Raw genomic sequence first — 14335 nt, 5'->3', positions numbered from 1 at the left:
CAAACATTTCTTTGACGTCACAAGTCAAACATGTAACCACAGAGTCTACGATTAGGAAATCAGCAACATATTAAATGATCATTTATAATGTAATTCTTTGGACTACATGTGAAATAATTTACCTGGAACATTTACACCACGGTACAGTAAAGAAAAAAGCTTCCAGATACTGAAAAATAAACAATTTTGACAATAATTTTTGTCAATAATAATTTACACATTAAATAGCTGTAAAATCACATTTTTACACAAAATTGACAATTGACATTTATGTCTTTAGGGGTGAAGCAAGATGTTTTTCATATCCCCCGCTATCTGTTGCGGTTACAATGAGGGTAGAATTTATGAGCAGTTTTCTTGTCCTGGATGGGCATGGAGATTATGCGTTCGCTGCAGGAAGTTATAATGGTTTTTGGTCTTTTATATTTAAACATATCCGTAGCCTCGTATGCTACAGCTGCACTAGATCATTGGAGTGTATGGACGTCTTTAGGGAGAACTTATAAGAGAAGAAAATATAAGGAATATTTGTATCTCTATGAAGTTGATTGTTTCCAACATACCATGGGGCGTTCAGAATCATTCTCAAGCACTTGTTCTGTACTCGTTGTATTTTGATAATGTTAGTATTAGAGGTGTGGCTCCACGCTGGAGAGGCATAGGTGATGACAGGACGAATCGTCATCTGGTATAGCTGCAATTTGATTCTGTTGCTGAGGTTGCTATTTCTATTTATTAGCGGGTAGAGCTGAGCGATGGCTTTAGATGCCTTTGCGCGCACAGACTTGATGTGTTGGTTGAAAGTTGGCTTTTTGTCGAGCATTACACCCAGATATTTTGTTTCTGTATGCCAGGGAATTTTAGTATGGAATAGTAATACGTAAAATTGTCTAATATAAAAGTTATTTCTAAAACTAACTTACACAATCTTTTCAGGTGTATAATAATAAATACAAAATTTTCAAAAAATATTTTTTTCTTTCTAAGCAAATTATTATTATTACTTGAACATGTAAAAGTTTCATATAAGATTATTTTATATTTAAAAAAGAAAAAATCAGCACATATTCTTTATTTTATCTGATTGACCTTGAATAAAAATCAAAATCCATATATTCAGAATCACATTAGTCAAGAGAAAAGTTAATTATGTTTGCGGTTTGCAGCCAACTGAACAGTAGACATAATATTAGTGCAAGAAATATAATGGCGGTGTTGTTCTTCTAATAACTAGAAGCGGTAAAAGGTCTTAGTGATTTCAATCTATTTTGGGATGGCCGATAAGGCGACTCTTGGCTGAAATGGCTTGTCTTTATGGCCATTTAAAGAAACTGCCGACACTTAAGTGACAGCTGTTTTGTAGGCATTATATCGATGACCAAATAAAGAACAAATTCCAAAAAGGAACGAAAAAAAATAAAAATTACGTTTTTGAGAGAAATGTCTTAGGAAAATGTATTTATTATGCTTTCCGCCAATGGAAAATGTTTAATTAGGAAAAATTATATATATATATATATATATATATATATAGCCTTAAAATGCTTTAGTTAATAAACGGGAACTAAACAAATATCCACAATTATCTTATTATTAGTAAGCAGACTTATTTACAATGGGCACATAAAATGCAATGAATAATAATGTTTAATTTTTAATATCTGTTATCACGATGTCCTAATACAATAAAATGATATTCCGTCTCCCTCTTCTCATGCCTTTGATCTCATCAGGAGATCAGTGGAACGATTCTGAATACTCTGAATAGCTTTAATAAACATCCCTCTATAGGCACAATATACGTAGAAATAGTTGTCTTTGAGGTTACAAGGTAAAACAGCAGTACTTCATTATACAAAATTTATTTTTATATAAATTATAAACAGTTGATTGACGAAATACAACACGCTGTGGCAGTAAAAGTGTTATCCCTTTTATTTAAAAACTGTGCTACTTGCTCTAAGTATTTTACATCGGTACCGAATCGATAATTATAAAAAAGACAACCGAAAAATCAGAATCCTATTTTAAGAATTACACAAGCTGTAAAAATGGGCATTCGCTGCACTCTCCTTTTATACTGCCTTATTTCAGGTTCCTATATACTTGAAAAAGTTAAATTCCTAAAATAAACATAAAGGATAATTTTAATGCACTCTTAAAATAAAAAGTGCATATCGTATGACTTATTTCTGCATATGATCTGTTTGTGATGGATATTTCTTGTACCTAGGTTCTAAAGGGAACACACTTTCAGAATTCTTGTCTAGAGATTATAAGATTTAACTATTAAAGTTCCAAATATCAGCAATGTTATCATTAACGTTAGATAGAGAATGTAGCACAAACTGATCGTTTCTCGACATAACTCGACTGGTTCTGAAAGCATTTGATACAGCAGTGCGAAACCTTTCATATGCATGCAGATAATGAATTGTACAAATTATGTTCATATTTCTCCTTTACGGCTAAATCTTTCGCGCATTTTGAGTAACTCGAATAGTTGACAGTTCAACGAACTAAGATCTGGATTCTGTAGCGATTACTGCATTTCCTTAACATCCTCTAAGAGCATAGTTTGCTCCGAATTTCTATCTTTAGTTTAGTATGCAGTATCTGAATGTAATCTGCAACTCTTTATCATCATTCCTTTTCTGATAAAGAGCAAATACTGGTCCTTGTGAATCCGTGTTTCACAAGGATTCACAAAGTTTCACAAAGAACGAAGAAGAGCAATGAAGAGGAGTACCGTCACCGGCGAAGCTGTGAATAGTATTTGAAGTCAGAGAAAAGGGGTCATTGATGTAAAGGAGGAAAAGTGTGAGTGAGAAAGACCTCTTGGGAAATTATTAATTCTTATTTATTAATTATATTACATTAATTCTTTTATCGTTTCACTTATCTACTTGAGCATTTTTCTAGTTTTGCTCGTTTTCGCTTTCGGTCTCCATATTCGTTTTTATATTCATGGTGTTTTAGTTTTCTTTATTCTTTCAACATATATTTTTCCTTTATTAGTTGCATCGGATTTTACACTGACACCAAAATCAATTTCCTCAAATTGCACACGCAAAAAAACTGAATATTAAAATATTTACACGCAAACTAGTTGGTAAGTAACTGCATCGTAACTCGCTTTAGAAATTTTATGCACTTCATCATAAAACTAAAGTGGTTATAGCGTGGGGGCATTTCTGTTTTAATTCATTCATAAGTTAAACAAGAATCAACTAAGTATTCCATGCCATATCATTTGTGGTTTTTAAATGGACGATAGTGTTGTTTCAACCCCCCCCCCCCACTTGGATAAGTGCGGACTACTTGACTCGCTTTTTTCAAATAGCTCGAATTTGTCGAAATATTACATGCAGAAATTGTAATTTGATATGCAGGATTATACTGTCGAATAAAATATCCCAAAAAAGGTTCCTTTTTTTTATGGTGTATAACTATCATTTATTCATTTGTTATATGAAAAGGCTGTCCTGTCCACGGAGATTTATGCTATTTATTCTTTGCTTTTCAGAAGAAAATTGCAATAATTGCTGACTTCACAAAAACTGCTTAAAATCTGTTGTTATCAGGTGGGCTCTGTTTAAGCACCCTTTCTGTGAAATTGGTTTCATTCTTTGTGACTCCCACCAGAAATCCTCATGCCACTTGAACTACGGCATCATTTATTCCGATACCATATCATTTATTTAAACCTAAACTACCACAAAAATGAAATAAAACTGACATTTCTCTTCAGAGCAGGGGACTTTCTACTTTATACATAAATTTAGAACACAATGTCCCCCCCCCACCCACACATTACAAATGTTCTGTAAATTTCTAAATTTTGAATAGAATTGCAATGAAAATTTGGCTGACACATTTCTGATTTGCTACACTAATCAAATGAGACTCTGCATACATTTTTGCAGTATAACGTTTTACAATAATTATTTTTATTCCAATATAACTTTTTATCTCTTTATACTGATTACCTCTTTATGGCTATGTGTTCTCGCTTTTCTTCTTATTCTTTCTATCTTTCTTTCTTTTTAATGCAGCTATTATCATTCTCATAGGTATATGAACTAGTCTGCGATAGACAAAGTTAACAGAGTGTGTGTGTGTGTGTAGTTTTCTTCTTTATTGCAAATTCCAAGCAAATTATTTCATTGTTCATCAGAATTCTCTCTCTCTCTCTGTTGCTTTTATCCTATTTCATGTTATTCTTCTCTGTCACTCTACCTATCCCATCTTCTACATTTATTTACTCTTTCTTTCTGGGCTGCTTCCTTTTCTTCTTTACTTATGTTTTATCTGCTCTCTTTTTTTTCCTTTCATCTCACTCATCCTTTTCTTATCTTTCCGTTCCCGTGTTAATGAAATACGTGTCAACAGAAATCCTGTAAGAATGATAACAACAGATATCGAATTTTAATATGTCAAAGCAAACCAAACATCCTTAGACAATTAGCATCCATAAATATTAAAGTGGTTACAAATCCCTATCTCTGCAGATTGACGCAGTACTTATTTGGCATTTAAAGAGCGCTTGTCTTTGTTTTTAATGCATCTCTGTTTCGAAAAGCAACATCTGTTAGTGATTTCACTGTCATGACTTCAGACACGAGAGTTTCCCCAGCCTCGTTACGTTATAACAATTTCCTGGATCACTTTAACTCATGCCACGAACATTTGCCAGAAAGGTTACTCGAAGAAATTCTTAACCGAAGAACACAACCTCAGGCTGATATCTATTTGTCTCCTCTTCATAAACTAAAAGCTAATGAAGAGTCATTTTATCGATCATATTTTAGACTAACTTTTAATAAATGTAAACATACAGTATTTATTTATTTAAATTTATAATTTAAATTTATCTGGTTTTGAAATAAATTAAATTAAAATCTTTAAAAATCATTTCATTTATCAATATTTATTAAAAGTGTAATTATGAAATAATACTGAAGAGATTATTAGTCTTAAAACTATTATTAGATCAAATAATAGTTTTAAGACTGCATCATACTAAACACATACCACACTTCCATGCGCACCTGAATATCACTTGTCATAAAAAAAAACTTGGTCGGAAACCCTTCCGGGATTGCAACGAATATTTTACAGATCGTTTCATATGAAGTCGAGATAGTTAGTTCAAAAGGAAGTTGTTTTCGTGTCTGTAAATCCTGAGTTTTTTTTCCAATAAAATAGGCAAACTGACCAATGAAAACAAGCAACAGACATAACACACGTTTCTAGGCAATGTGTGTTTTTTCCTATCATTATTATTCCATATAATGCTAAAGAACTCAATTAAAGGTTTTAAAAATGGCAGGAATTATAGTTCGGATACAAATAATATTGCAGTATCAGAAAATAATTTATTTTTAGTTTTTTACTTGGTATAGGATATTAAAAATTAGGATAGTCGAAAATTGAATTTATGGCTAACTAAGTTATGTTTGAATTTCAGACAAAAAATAATTAAAAAATTGTATGTTGTTTATGAAGAAAGTAAGAGTTAGGTGAGAGAGAGAGAGAGAGAGAGAGAGAGAGAGAGAGAGAGAGAGAGAGAGAGAGAGAGAAATATGAATGAAAGAATACCAACAATCTAACCCTTTCAAAGATTGCCATAACGCCATCTCATTGTGTCAATGAAAAATCAGATCTCCATAACTACCAACAAATTAGTTAATATCTTTATGGCCTTTATGATCTCCGAAGAATTCATTTAGAGAACACATCATCCTTCAGCGATTTTAATCCAGCTCTGGTCTTATTACACAACTGAAAATTTAAACCAAACCTAATTACGCACGTGAGCTTGACTCTAAATAATCTGTATTACAGGCCTTTAGTAATAATAATAATAATAATTAAATAAATATAAAATAATAATAATAATAATGATTTCATGAATATGAAATAACAACAATAACAAATTTTGGAAGTCAATCTGGGATAATCCTATTGAACTAAATAAAGATGCCTCATGGATTAAGGAAACAGAATCAGAAATGAAACAAAACCAAAATGTCATTATCACTAAAGAAATGATCATTGCACAAGCTAGAAAATTAAAAAACAGGAATGCACCTGGCAAAGACGAACTACGTGCATTTTGGTTAAAGCATCCAACCAGTCTACATCAACATCTAAAGGCATCATAAACATTCATGTCCAAGGTATGAGTCGAACCATCATTCAGTTGGTTGTACAAATAGTACCCTAATCACTCAGCCACCAAGGCCAGAAAATTGAAGCAATCATAAAGGTAGAAAGTATTTTACCTTCGGTATAATAAATGTTAAAGATACCAAGCTATTTTAAACCTGGTTTTACTCCATTTCCCAAGCAAGCAAACAGACAAATAAGTCAAGTTTGCGCCTGCAAGTATTGCAAGTCTAGGTGACCCCACACGTAGTGCAAGTCAAGGCAACTCATTGTAAAGGTGGAATAAGCTCTGATTACTTTTCTTAATATTTACCCTTAATGCAAAGCACATCTCCTGGAGGAGATGTATGGTGCTATGTATTAAATATTAAAGGCAAGGGGCGACTACCCAGACCGGTTTCAACCTTTATTGAGATCTCATCAGTGGGAGCCAGGCCAGAAATAGTGTATTACTAAGATACAAGATTTTAGTAATACAGAGCTACAGAGCTGATAAGTATTTTACCAGAACAAGTTACCATAAGGTGTTTTAACCTTATTAAATAAAACTCTCAAGATGAGAGATAGTTGTAGAAAGTATTTTACCTTGGGTATAATAAATGTTAAAGACACCAAGCTATTTTAAACCTGGTTTTACTCCATTTCCCAAGTGAGCAAACAGACAAACAAGTCAAGTTTGCGCCTGCAAGTGTTGCAAGTCTAAGTGACCCCACACGTAGTGCAAGTCAAGGCAACTCATGGTAATGGTGGATAATTGCAATACTTGCAGGCGCAAACTTGACTTACTTGTCTGTTTCTTCGAAGGATGTGTGTGTGTGTGTGTGTGTGTGTGTGTGTGTGTGTGTGTGTGTGTGTGTGTGTGTGTGTGTGTGTGTGTGTGTGTGTGTGTGTGTGTGTGTGTGTGTGTGTGCGCGCGCGCGCGCGCGCGTGCGTGCGTGCGTGCTCGTTTAATTGCTTGTTTAAAATAACTTGTTTAAGACAAATGTGGTTATAAGTTTCCAAATTTTCATGGCAAACATGGGATGCGTTTACATCTAATAGATGGCTGAGTATTCAGAATAAATATTCTCTTGCAAGTAGATCACGTTTTCAAAAATTAATATATAGATTCAATGAAGATCTTTTATCGAGATTCTCTACCATTTCATGTATCTTACTTGTTCTATATGCAGTTAGTTCCTTGCGTTTGACATTTTCAAGGTTGTATTCGTCATTCATTTATATAAAAATACGCAAGGGACAGACTGAAGGAGGAGATTTGTCGCGCAAGAAGGAACCTGTTATACGGTAGCCCGAGTAAGATTCGAGATAGCGTGTTCTCGACACTCACATTAGTCACAGATTTATGGAAATGTTTCCTTCAATTGAGTACTATAATTAGAAAACACAAAGGCGTGGAATGTCCACCATTATTAAATGCATAAATAATATAAGATCCTCCACTCATGAGGGGAAAATGTTCCACCTTTTGGATAACAAACGTAGCTTTGAACTCACCTTGACATTTTGATTGTGTCATACTGCAAAAGGTTAATATAAATCAGAGGTATTAACGTTGCACTCTTGAACACTAAAGCGATGAACAGAAAATGTCTGCAACTCTGCTACTTTCTCAGTCTTAAGATAAAGTTGACATCAAGCTCTTTCAGGTATGGCAAATCGGAATTATTTTAGAAGCAGAAATCATTCAGATAAAATGATTTCTTCCCCTAATCGAATATTTATATCGTAAACAGCCTGCCTTACAATTTACATTAAAACATTAAATACACGAGTTTTTAATTTAGATAATTATTGGCAATGAAAAACAGTGCTCTTTATTTGATAGAAAACGAACAAATGCTCACTGCATGCCTTGTAATCTTCCTAATTATTGTTCCTTGAATTCCCAAAGAAGCCTCCAAATCGACAGAAAATTGAGCTGAACACACTTACTCACTCACTGGATTTTCAGAACTAACCAGAGTAGCAAAACTAGGATTCTACGCAATGTGATAAACTTTGACAGAGTGAATTTATTACTAAAAATTAATGCATTTAAATTTATGTCAACGAAATTGAACCCATGATTATTTATACCCAACGATGTTTTACTTTATATAATTAAACAATCCATTGAAATAACCAAAACTTCCACAACAATGCTTACGTGAAATATGTTTAAATGAGAAGTCTCGTATGTTCTTGTGTATTCAAAGTGATTAGAAATCATGTTATCATTACTGTAAATTGGTATTTAAATATATATACTTCGACCATGATAAGAGTTAATTTCATTATTAACTCACTGTTAACTTAGTAAGGGAACAGTCTAAACTCAAGTGTGTAATGAAATTTTATATTTTCACTTCGAACGAATAGGAAAAACTGATTATTACTGTTTTTATGTCACAATCTTGTTCAAATGCACACCATTAAATATTGCAGATAATAATCAATAATTATAAATATTCTTTTTAATATATGCAATCTTAAAACTAAGTGAACCGTTTCATGTTGTTTTAAAGCACAAACGCCACAACAAATAAAGATGCAGTTTCTTCATCACGGTAAATTCGTGATTGAAAAAAAAATTCAACAGAACTACTGGCACAATCAGACAGTCTCGTAATAATAACTTAATAGGGAAAAATAATACATGTCTTAGGAGAGTTTCATCAAGTAGTTTCGATGTTCTTAGAAAGAATGGACTCACAATACATCAGACATTCAATCCAAAGGACAAAACAAATTGCAAATATAGGAGATATAAGGATAGGAAAACCCTTTTAGGGTTACCATATAATCACTCTAATGGCGTAGGCGCACAAAACCAAGAGGACGTAATTGGTACCGTACAATCATCCTTTATGCATTAGGCTTAACAGCGCCAGTCACAGCTGACTGAGACAAACCAAGTTTGCATTGCTAGGCCAATGACGACCCTTGAAGTGGCATACTGGATATTAGTTTCTTCTATCACTTTGCTCTGCTTTCTTGGTGTGCTATTTGTCCAAAAATAGTATTATTAGGATTGTTTGGCACACTTATTTCCCAGATCTAGTATTCTCAGAATTGTTTACCCCAAAATTGCAATTATTAGGAATTCGATATTGTGTTTCTGCAAATGTTTGCAGCAATGGCGTGGATACTGGCCTTCTCCTTAATTTTTAATATCTATAAACTAATTAAAGCAACTCCCTTTCTTAACTCAATGAAAATTAGTAAATGGATTTATTTTTGAAATAAGATTGATTTTGGGTTTTACATTTAGTGTGGTTTTTATGTACTTTTAGTGCCGTTTTTATATGAATCATCTAATCCACTAATAGTGGTCATCTTACAATACATTTAGTACTGTAAATGAACTAATAGATGATCATGATCTAGAAACAAAATATCGAACTCTTTCAAGCTACTTCCGGTTTCCGGTAAGCAGAACAATGGGGTGACATCGGACTTCAAAAATCATCTGCAACTTAACACATTGCAAACATCCATATCCGCATTGTGATTTTAACTCACTACTTGTTGATTAGAGAAGAGATATGCTATCAACTTGGCAGTCAAACCTGCACTTAATTGTACAAAATATGAAAATGCGTTTACAAGTGTGATGTATTAATATTTTTCAAATGTTTTAAACAAAACAAAACCTCAGATTCAATTATAATGTTATTTACTAAAAGGCAATAAATAACTAAATAAATAATCCCATACCATTCTTGTGTCTATAACTAAACGTTCTCAGATTCTTTCAGGGATATTTTTGATAAACTATTGATTTCATTCTAAGAGTTCTGCGTTTGATAACTAAATTTCAATTCAGGGTTCAAGTAAAAATTTTCTTTTAACCTATCTATCTATCTATCTATCTATCTATCTATCTATATATATATATATATATATATATATATATATATATATATATATATATATATATATATATATATATATATATATATATATATATATATATATATATATATATATATATATATATACAGGGTGTTCGGGATAAATTTGACATATTTATAATTAATTATATTTTTCCGTAAGTTACATGTATTAACACACACTTCTCTTCATTTAAAACTTTGGACCCTTCTTCATTCATATACAAGATGTCAGAAAGGATGGATAGCTGGAACCCACCTGAATCATGGAAGAGAATAACTTGTATCATGATGATTCGTGCCCGCCATCAAAATAAGGATATTACGACTGCTGCCCAATGCTCCCTGAATACAGTAAAAACAATCAGGCATGAACTAGAGACTTGCAATGGTGACTACGAGGATGTAGCAAGAAGAAAGATCCCTAGCAGACGATCTGATTGCGTTCGTACAGCAGAATTCCTCGCAAATCTGCAGGAACAGGTGTTGAAGAACCCTGGCATTGGAATTCGGGCTTTGTTCGTGGAGTTGCTAACTGTAGTCAAGCCCTGGATAACAAGGGTAGCCAATGGTAGGCCGTATGTATGGCAGCAGGATTCGGCCCCTTGCCACACCTCTGGGAAAAGTCAAAAATGGTTGTCTGAAAATTTCTACGACTTCACCAGTCCAAATGTTTGGCCTCCAAACTCCCCAGACCTTAACCCCATGGATTATTTTGTATGGGGCGCAGTTGAAAAAGACACCAATCGCACTTCCAGTAATACAAAAGCCCAGTTAATGGATAAAATTAAAACAGTTTTTGCGGCCCTTCCCAGGGAGACTGTAGCATCAGCTTGTTCGAGGTTCCGAAGCAGAATTGAAGCTGTGATCGATGCTAATGGTGGTTATTTTGAGTAAATCTTGTTGATAGTATTGTAGTTAACTCTGCCTGTAATGTTTTTTTGTCAATTCATTAAATTTAATAGATACAAAGAAGATTTTCTTTTTCCTTACGAAACTGTCAAATTTATCCCGAACACCCTGTATATCCTTAAGCTCATCGCTGACGTTTTTCTCCTCAGTTTATCTGGGGCTTTTCCTCGCGCAAGAAGGCAAACCTGCTCCTTGAACACACGAGTTATAGCCATAGAATATACCAGGAGGCATAGGGCTAGCCACCTTATCCTGAGGACGGATTCGACTTAGAAGGGCTTAAGTTAGGCCTACTGGCCTGTAACAGGCCAGTAGGCCTAACACGTAGAAGGGAGAAGAAGAAGAAGGAAAAAAACAGGTTGAAATAGTTGATTGGAATAAAAAACGCAGCAGCTAAGTCTATGTAGTCTATAAACTGCATATGTTCTCTAGCGTTTTTCTGTTTTAGATGATGAAAACTACGAGTTTCTAAACAGAAAAGCTTTGCCACCTCCATATGAGATCGCTAAATCAACCTTTCACTTCAAAAGTACTTATAAACTTTTCTCATAGACAGGATTCGAACACAAATTTTACCAATCGAAGGGCAAATGTCGGGACTGCTCCATGGAGGCGTTGAGAGAGTTGAGATATTCACATTTTATTCAAATCGAAAACAATCAGTTCCTTTTGCTTCAGCTTCCAAGATAATATTTTAAGTGTAGGGACATAAAGTGACGTCAGAAACGGAGTTAAATTTCAAACATACGCTGCCAGTTCTATGATATGAAGAAAAACTAAACATAAAAAAATGAAAGAGCAAAGGGGAGAGAGAGAGAGAGAGAGAGAGAGAGAGAGAGAGAATAAAAAAAGAACAGTTTGTATATATACTCCTTCTAGATATTCTCCAAATTTGCGTAATATTTTATTTCTAAATCCATTTCTCCCTAAACATCTTTAGCGTTAGTGGTCAATATAAGCCTAATCATGGTACATACATTAAATAAATAGATTTGTTAGTTCTGTTTTATTATATTTTAAAACAATTTATTTAAAGACAAACAAATCGATGAAGACCTTTACGAGTACGAGTTTACTTTCCTGTCGTTAAAATGAGAAAATCGGTCCGGTTGTTATGATGTGGTGGGATGAATGATATTTGCTTATTTGAATAATGATGATGACCCAGGAGTGATATTATTTCTTTTCTTTCAGGTTCACCTATTGAAATATTAACTGACATCGAAATCCGAAGTTTTGGATCAATATCGGAAAACGATATGGTAAGTTCTTGTAATTCCGTTGTAGCAAATGGCCTAAAAATAAACCCCTTTTAAATGTGGGAGCTTCTTCTGCTATCAGTCTTCATGTTTGAGTGGACTAAAGTCTTCATCTTTTTAATTTAAGACTTACGTCTTCTAAAAATCCTTAAAAAAGTCTGCCTACTTACAAATACGATAAAATTATTATTAATGTTTTCCACTAAGATTTTATTTTGTCATTCCATTTAGATGCCATTTTCTTTCTCGCTTTGCATTTCTCTATCTTCTGCACTATCTAGCATTTCTCGATGTTCAATATTATGGCGATTAATCCTAACAATTACTTGCTAAAAGATTGATTTATTCATTAATCAGCCTTCAATTTAAACGCTAGCATTGCTCTTTTATTTTTGTTGGCTTATTACGCAAGTAATGAATTCAGAAATATAATTATCTTGCTACTAAGCATTTTACCTATATTAGTCTACAGATAAAATATTTTTTTAAAAAAAAGTAAAAGATTAATGGAACACGTACTAACTGACGTTGCTCAAGAGCCCGAAATTGATTATTATTTTATGATTAGCTTGAGATACATTAAAAAGGGGGCTTTGCTGGAAATTTAGTTATTGTAGTTGCCGCTGGTACACTCTTTATAATATAACTCGGTCAGTTAACTATTGACGTATTAAAATGGTCTTATTTTATTTTATTTTGTGAAACTTTCACAGCCAATAGAAGCACAGGAGGGCTTTTTAAGTGTAGATAAAATGTTTAAACATTGCAATATACAGCTTAATTCAAAAATATTTCTAGAAGCACTTTATATTAATAAAGTATCATTAAAAAAACTCTGATTTTTGTTATGTGTATCTTCTCCTTTCTTGTTTTATTATTTTTTTTGTAAAGTATTATAGAAATATATCCCTTTTTTGTTCAAAGAGCCAAATCATTTTAGGGTGTAATATTCAAACAAGAAACACTCTCGGGTAATGGATGGCAATTCTGTAGCCAATGAAGTTTTAACTAAGGCTCGGCTATTACTGTTACCCCGCCAAGACCAGAGCTTATAGCTCAATAAAACCCTATCCGTACATTTTATTCTACAGATAAAAGGGAATATGAAAAGCATTCTTAGTTTTCTGGATGAAGTCTAATTTTTTTATTTCCTGTCAAATAGGTCTAAACATGTTGCTTTTATCAGATCGGGGAATCCTCGTTATGATCATTTCTGTTTATAAAAACTGACTTTAGTTTTTCTAAAGCTCCTTCCATACTTTGTTTTTCATTTCCTCGACAAAATAAAAATAAAAAAACAGACTTTTTTAAGATCAAAGCTGTTCTTTGTTACTTAATATGTTTCTCGTATGCAAAAGAACTTTTTCAATTTTAAAGTTTATCAAATAAATCTTATAATCCTCTTACAGGTAACTAATGGTAAAACTTCAGTATTATAAGGAATAAATATAGATTGGTTTTTTTGTATAGATTATTTTACAATGATTTTGCTATAGTTGATTTTAAAACGCTTTTCTATGAAAATTTTGCGATGTGTTTTTGCGGATTTTACAAGTTTTTTTTTGTATTTTATCTTGTAATTTTTCAAATCAAAAATAAAATAAGACCATTTTAATACGTCAATAGTTAACTGACCGAGTTATATTATAAAGAGTGTACCAGCGGCAACTCCAATAACTAAATTTCCAGCAAAGCCCCCAATTTATTTTAAGTGAATTCTAAGAAATCCCTTTTGTGTACTGTTACAGATATTTTCTATGGATTGCTATTTTCGACAAACCTGGTTTGACACTCGATTGAGGTTTCATAGTAGAGATAGGCAAATACTTTCGATGGACTGGAAATTTCTACAAAGGGTGTGGACGCCGGATACTTTTTTCTTAAACGGCAAGAGTTCCTACTTGCACAAGGTCACAGTTCCGAACAAGTTTATTAGAGTTAGAAGTGACGGCCAAATGCGATACTCTATGCGGTAAGTGGATTATAATGATGAGTATATAAACGTAGAAGAAAGAAAAAGCTAATTTCACGTGACTTGTTCTTTCTTTAATGCCATTTCATAATTCTTTCTTTTAATATCGTCGTCCGCATTAATTGGAATACAGAAAATTAACTATC

At 33.0% G+C, this 14335-nt stretch overlaps 1 protein-coding gene across 1 annotated transcript in view; it reads left to right on the top strand.

Moving 5' to 3' along the window:
• LOC150107417 (gamma-aminobutyric acid receptor subunit alpha-6-like) overlaps positions 1 to 14335 on the top strand; it is a 72287-nt gene that overhangs the window by 19938 nt on the left and 38014 nt on the right. The window contains exons 3-4 of the mRNA XM_090391837.1: positions 12153 to 12220; positions 13966 to 14189. Coding sequence (XP_090247963.1) covers positions 12153 to 12220; positions 13966 to 14189 — 292 coding nt within the window. The remainder of the gene's footprint in view (positions 1 to 12152; positions 12221 to 13965; positions 14190 to 14335) is intronic.

The sequence above is a fragment of the Typopeltis vanoorti genome, chromosome 4 (assembly GCF_054136105.1).
Source record: "Typopeltis vanoorti isolate ZY-2024b chromosome 4, IOZ_Tvanoo_1.0, whole genome shotgun sequence".
Taxonomy (NCBI): domain Eukaryota; kingdom Metazoa; phylum Arthropoda; class Arachnida; order Uropygi; family Thelyphonidae; genus Typopeltis; species Typopeltis vanoorti.
The sequence above is the reverse complement of the archived record's forward strand: the minus strand, read 5'-3'. Positions and strand labels throughout refer to the sequence as shown.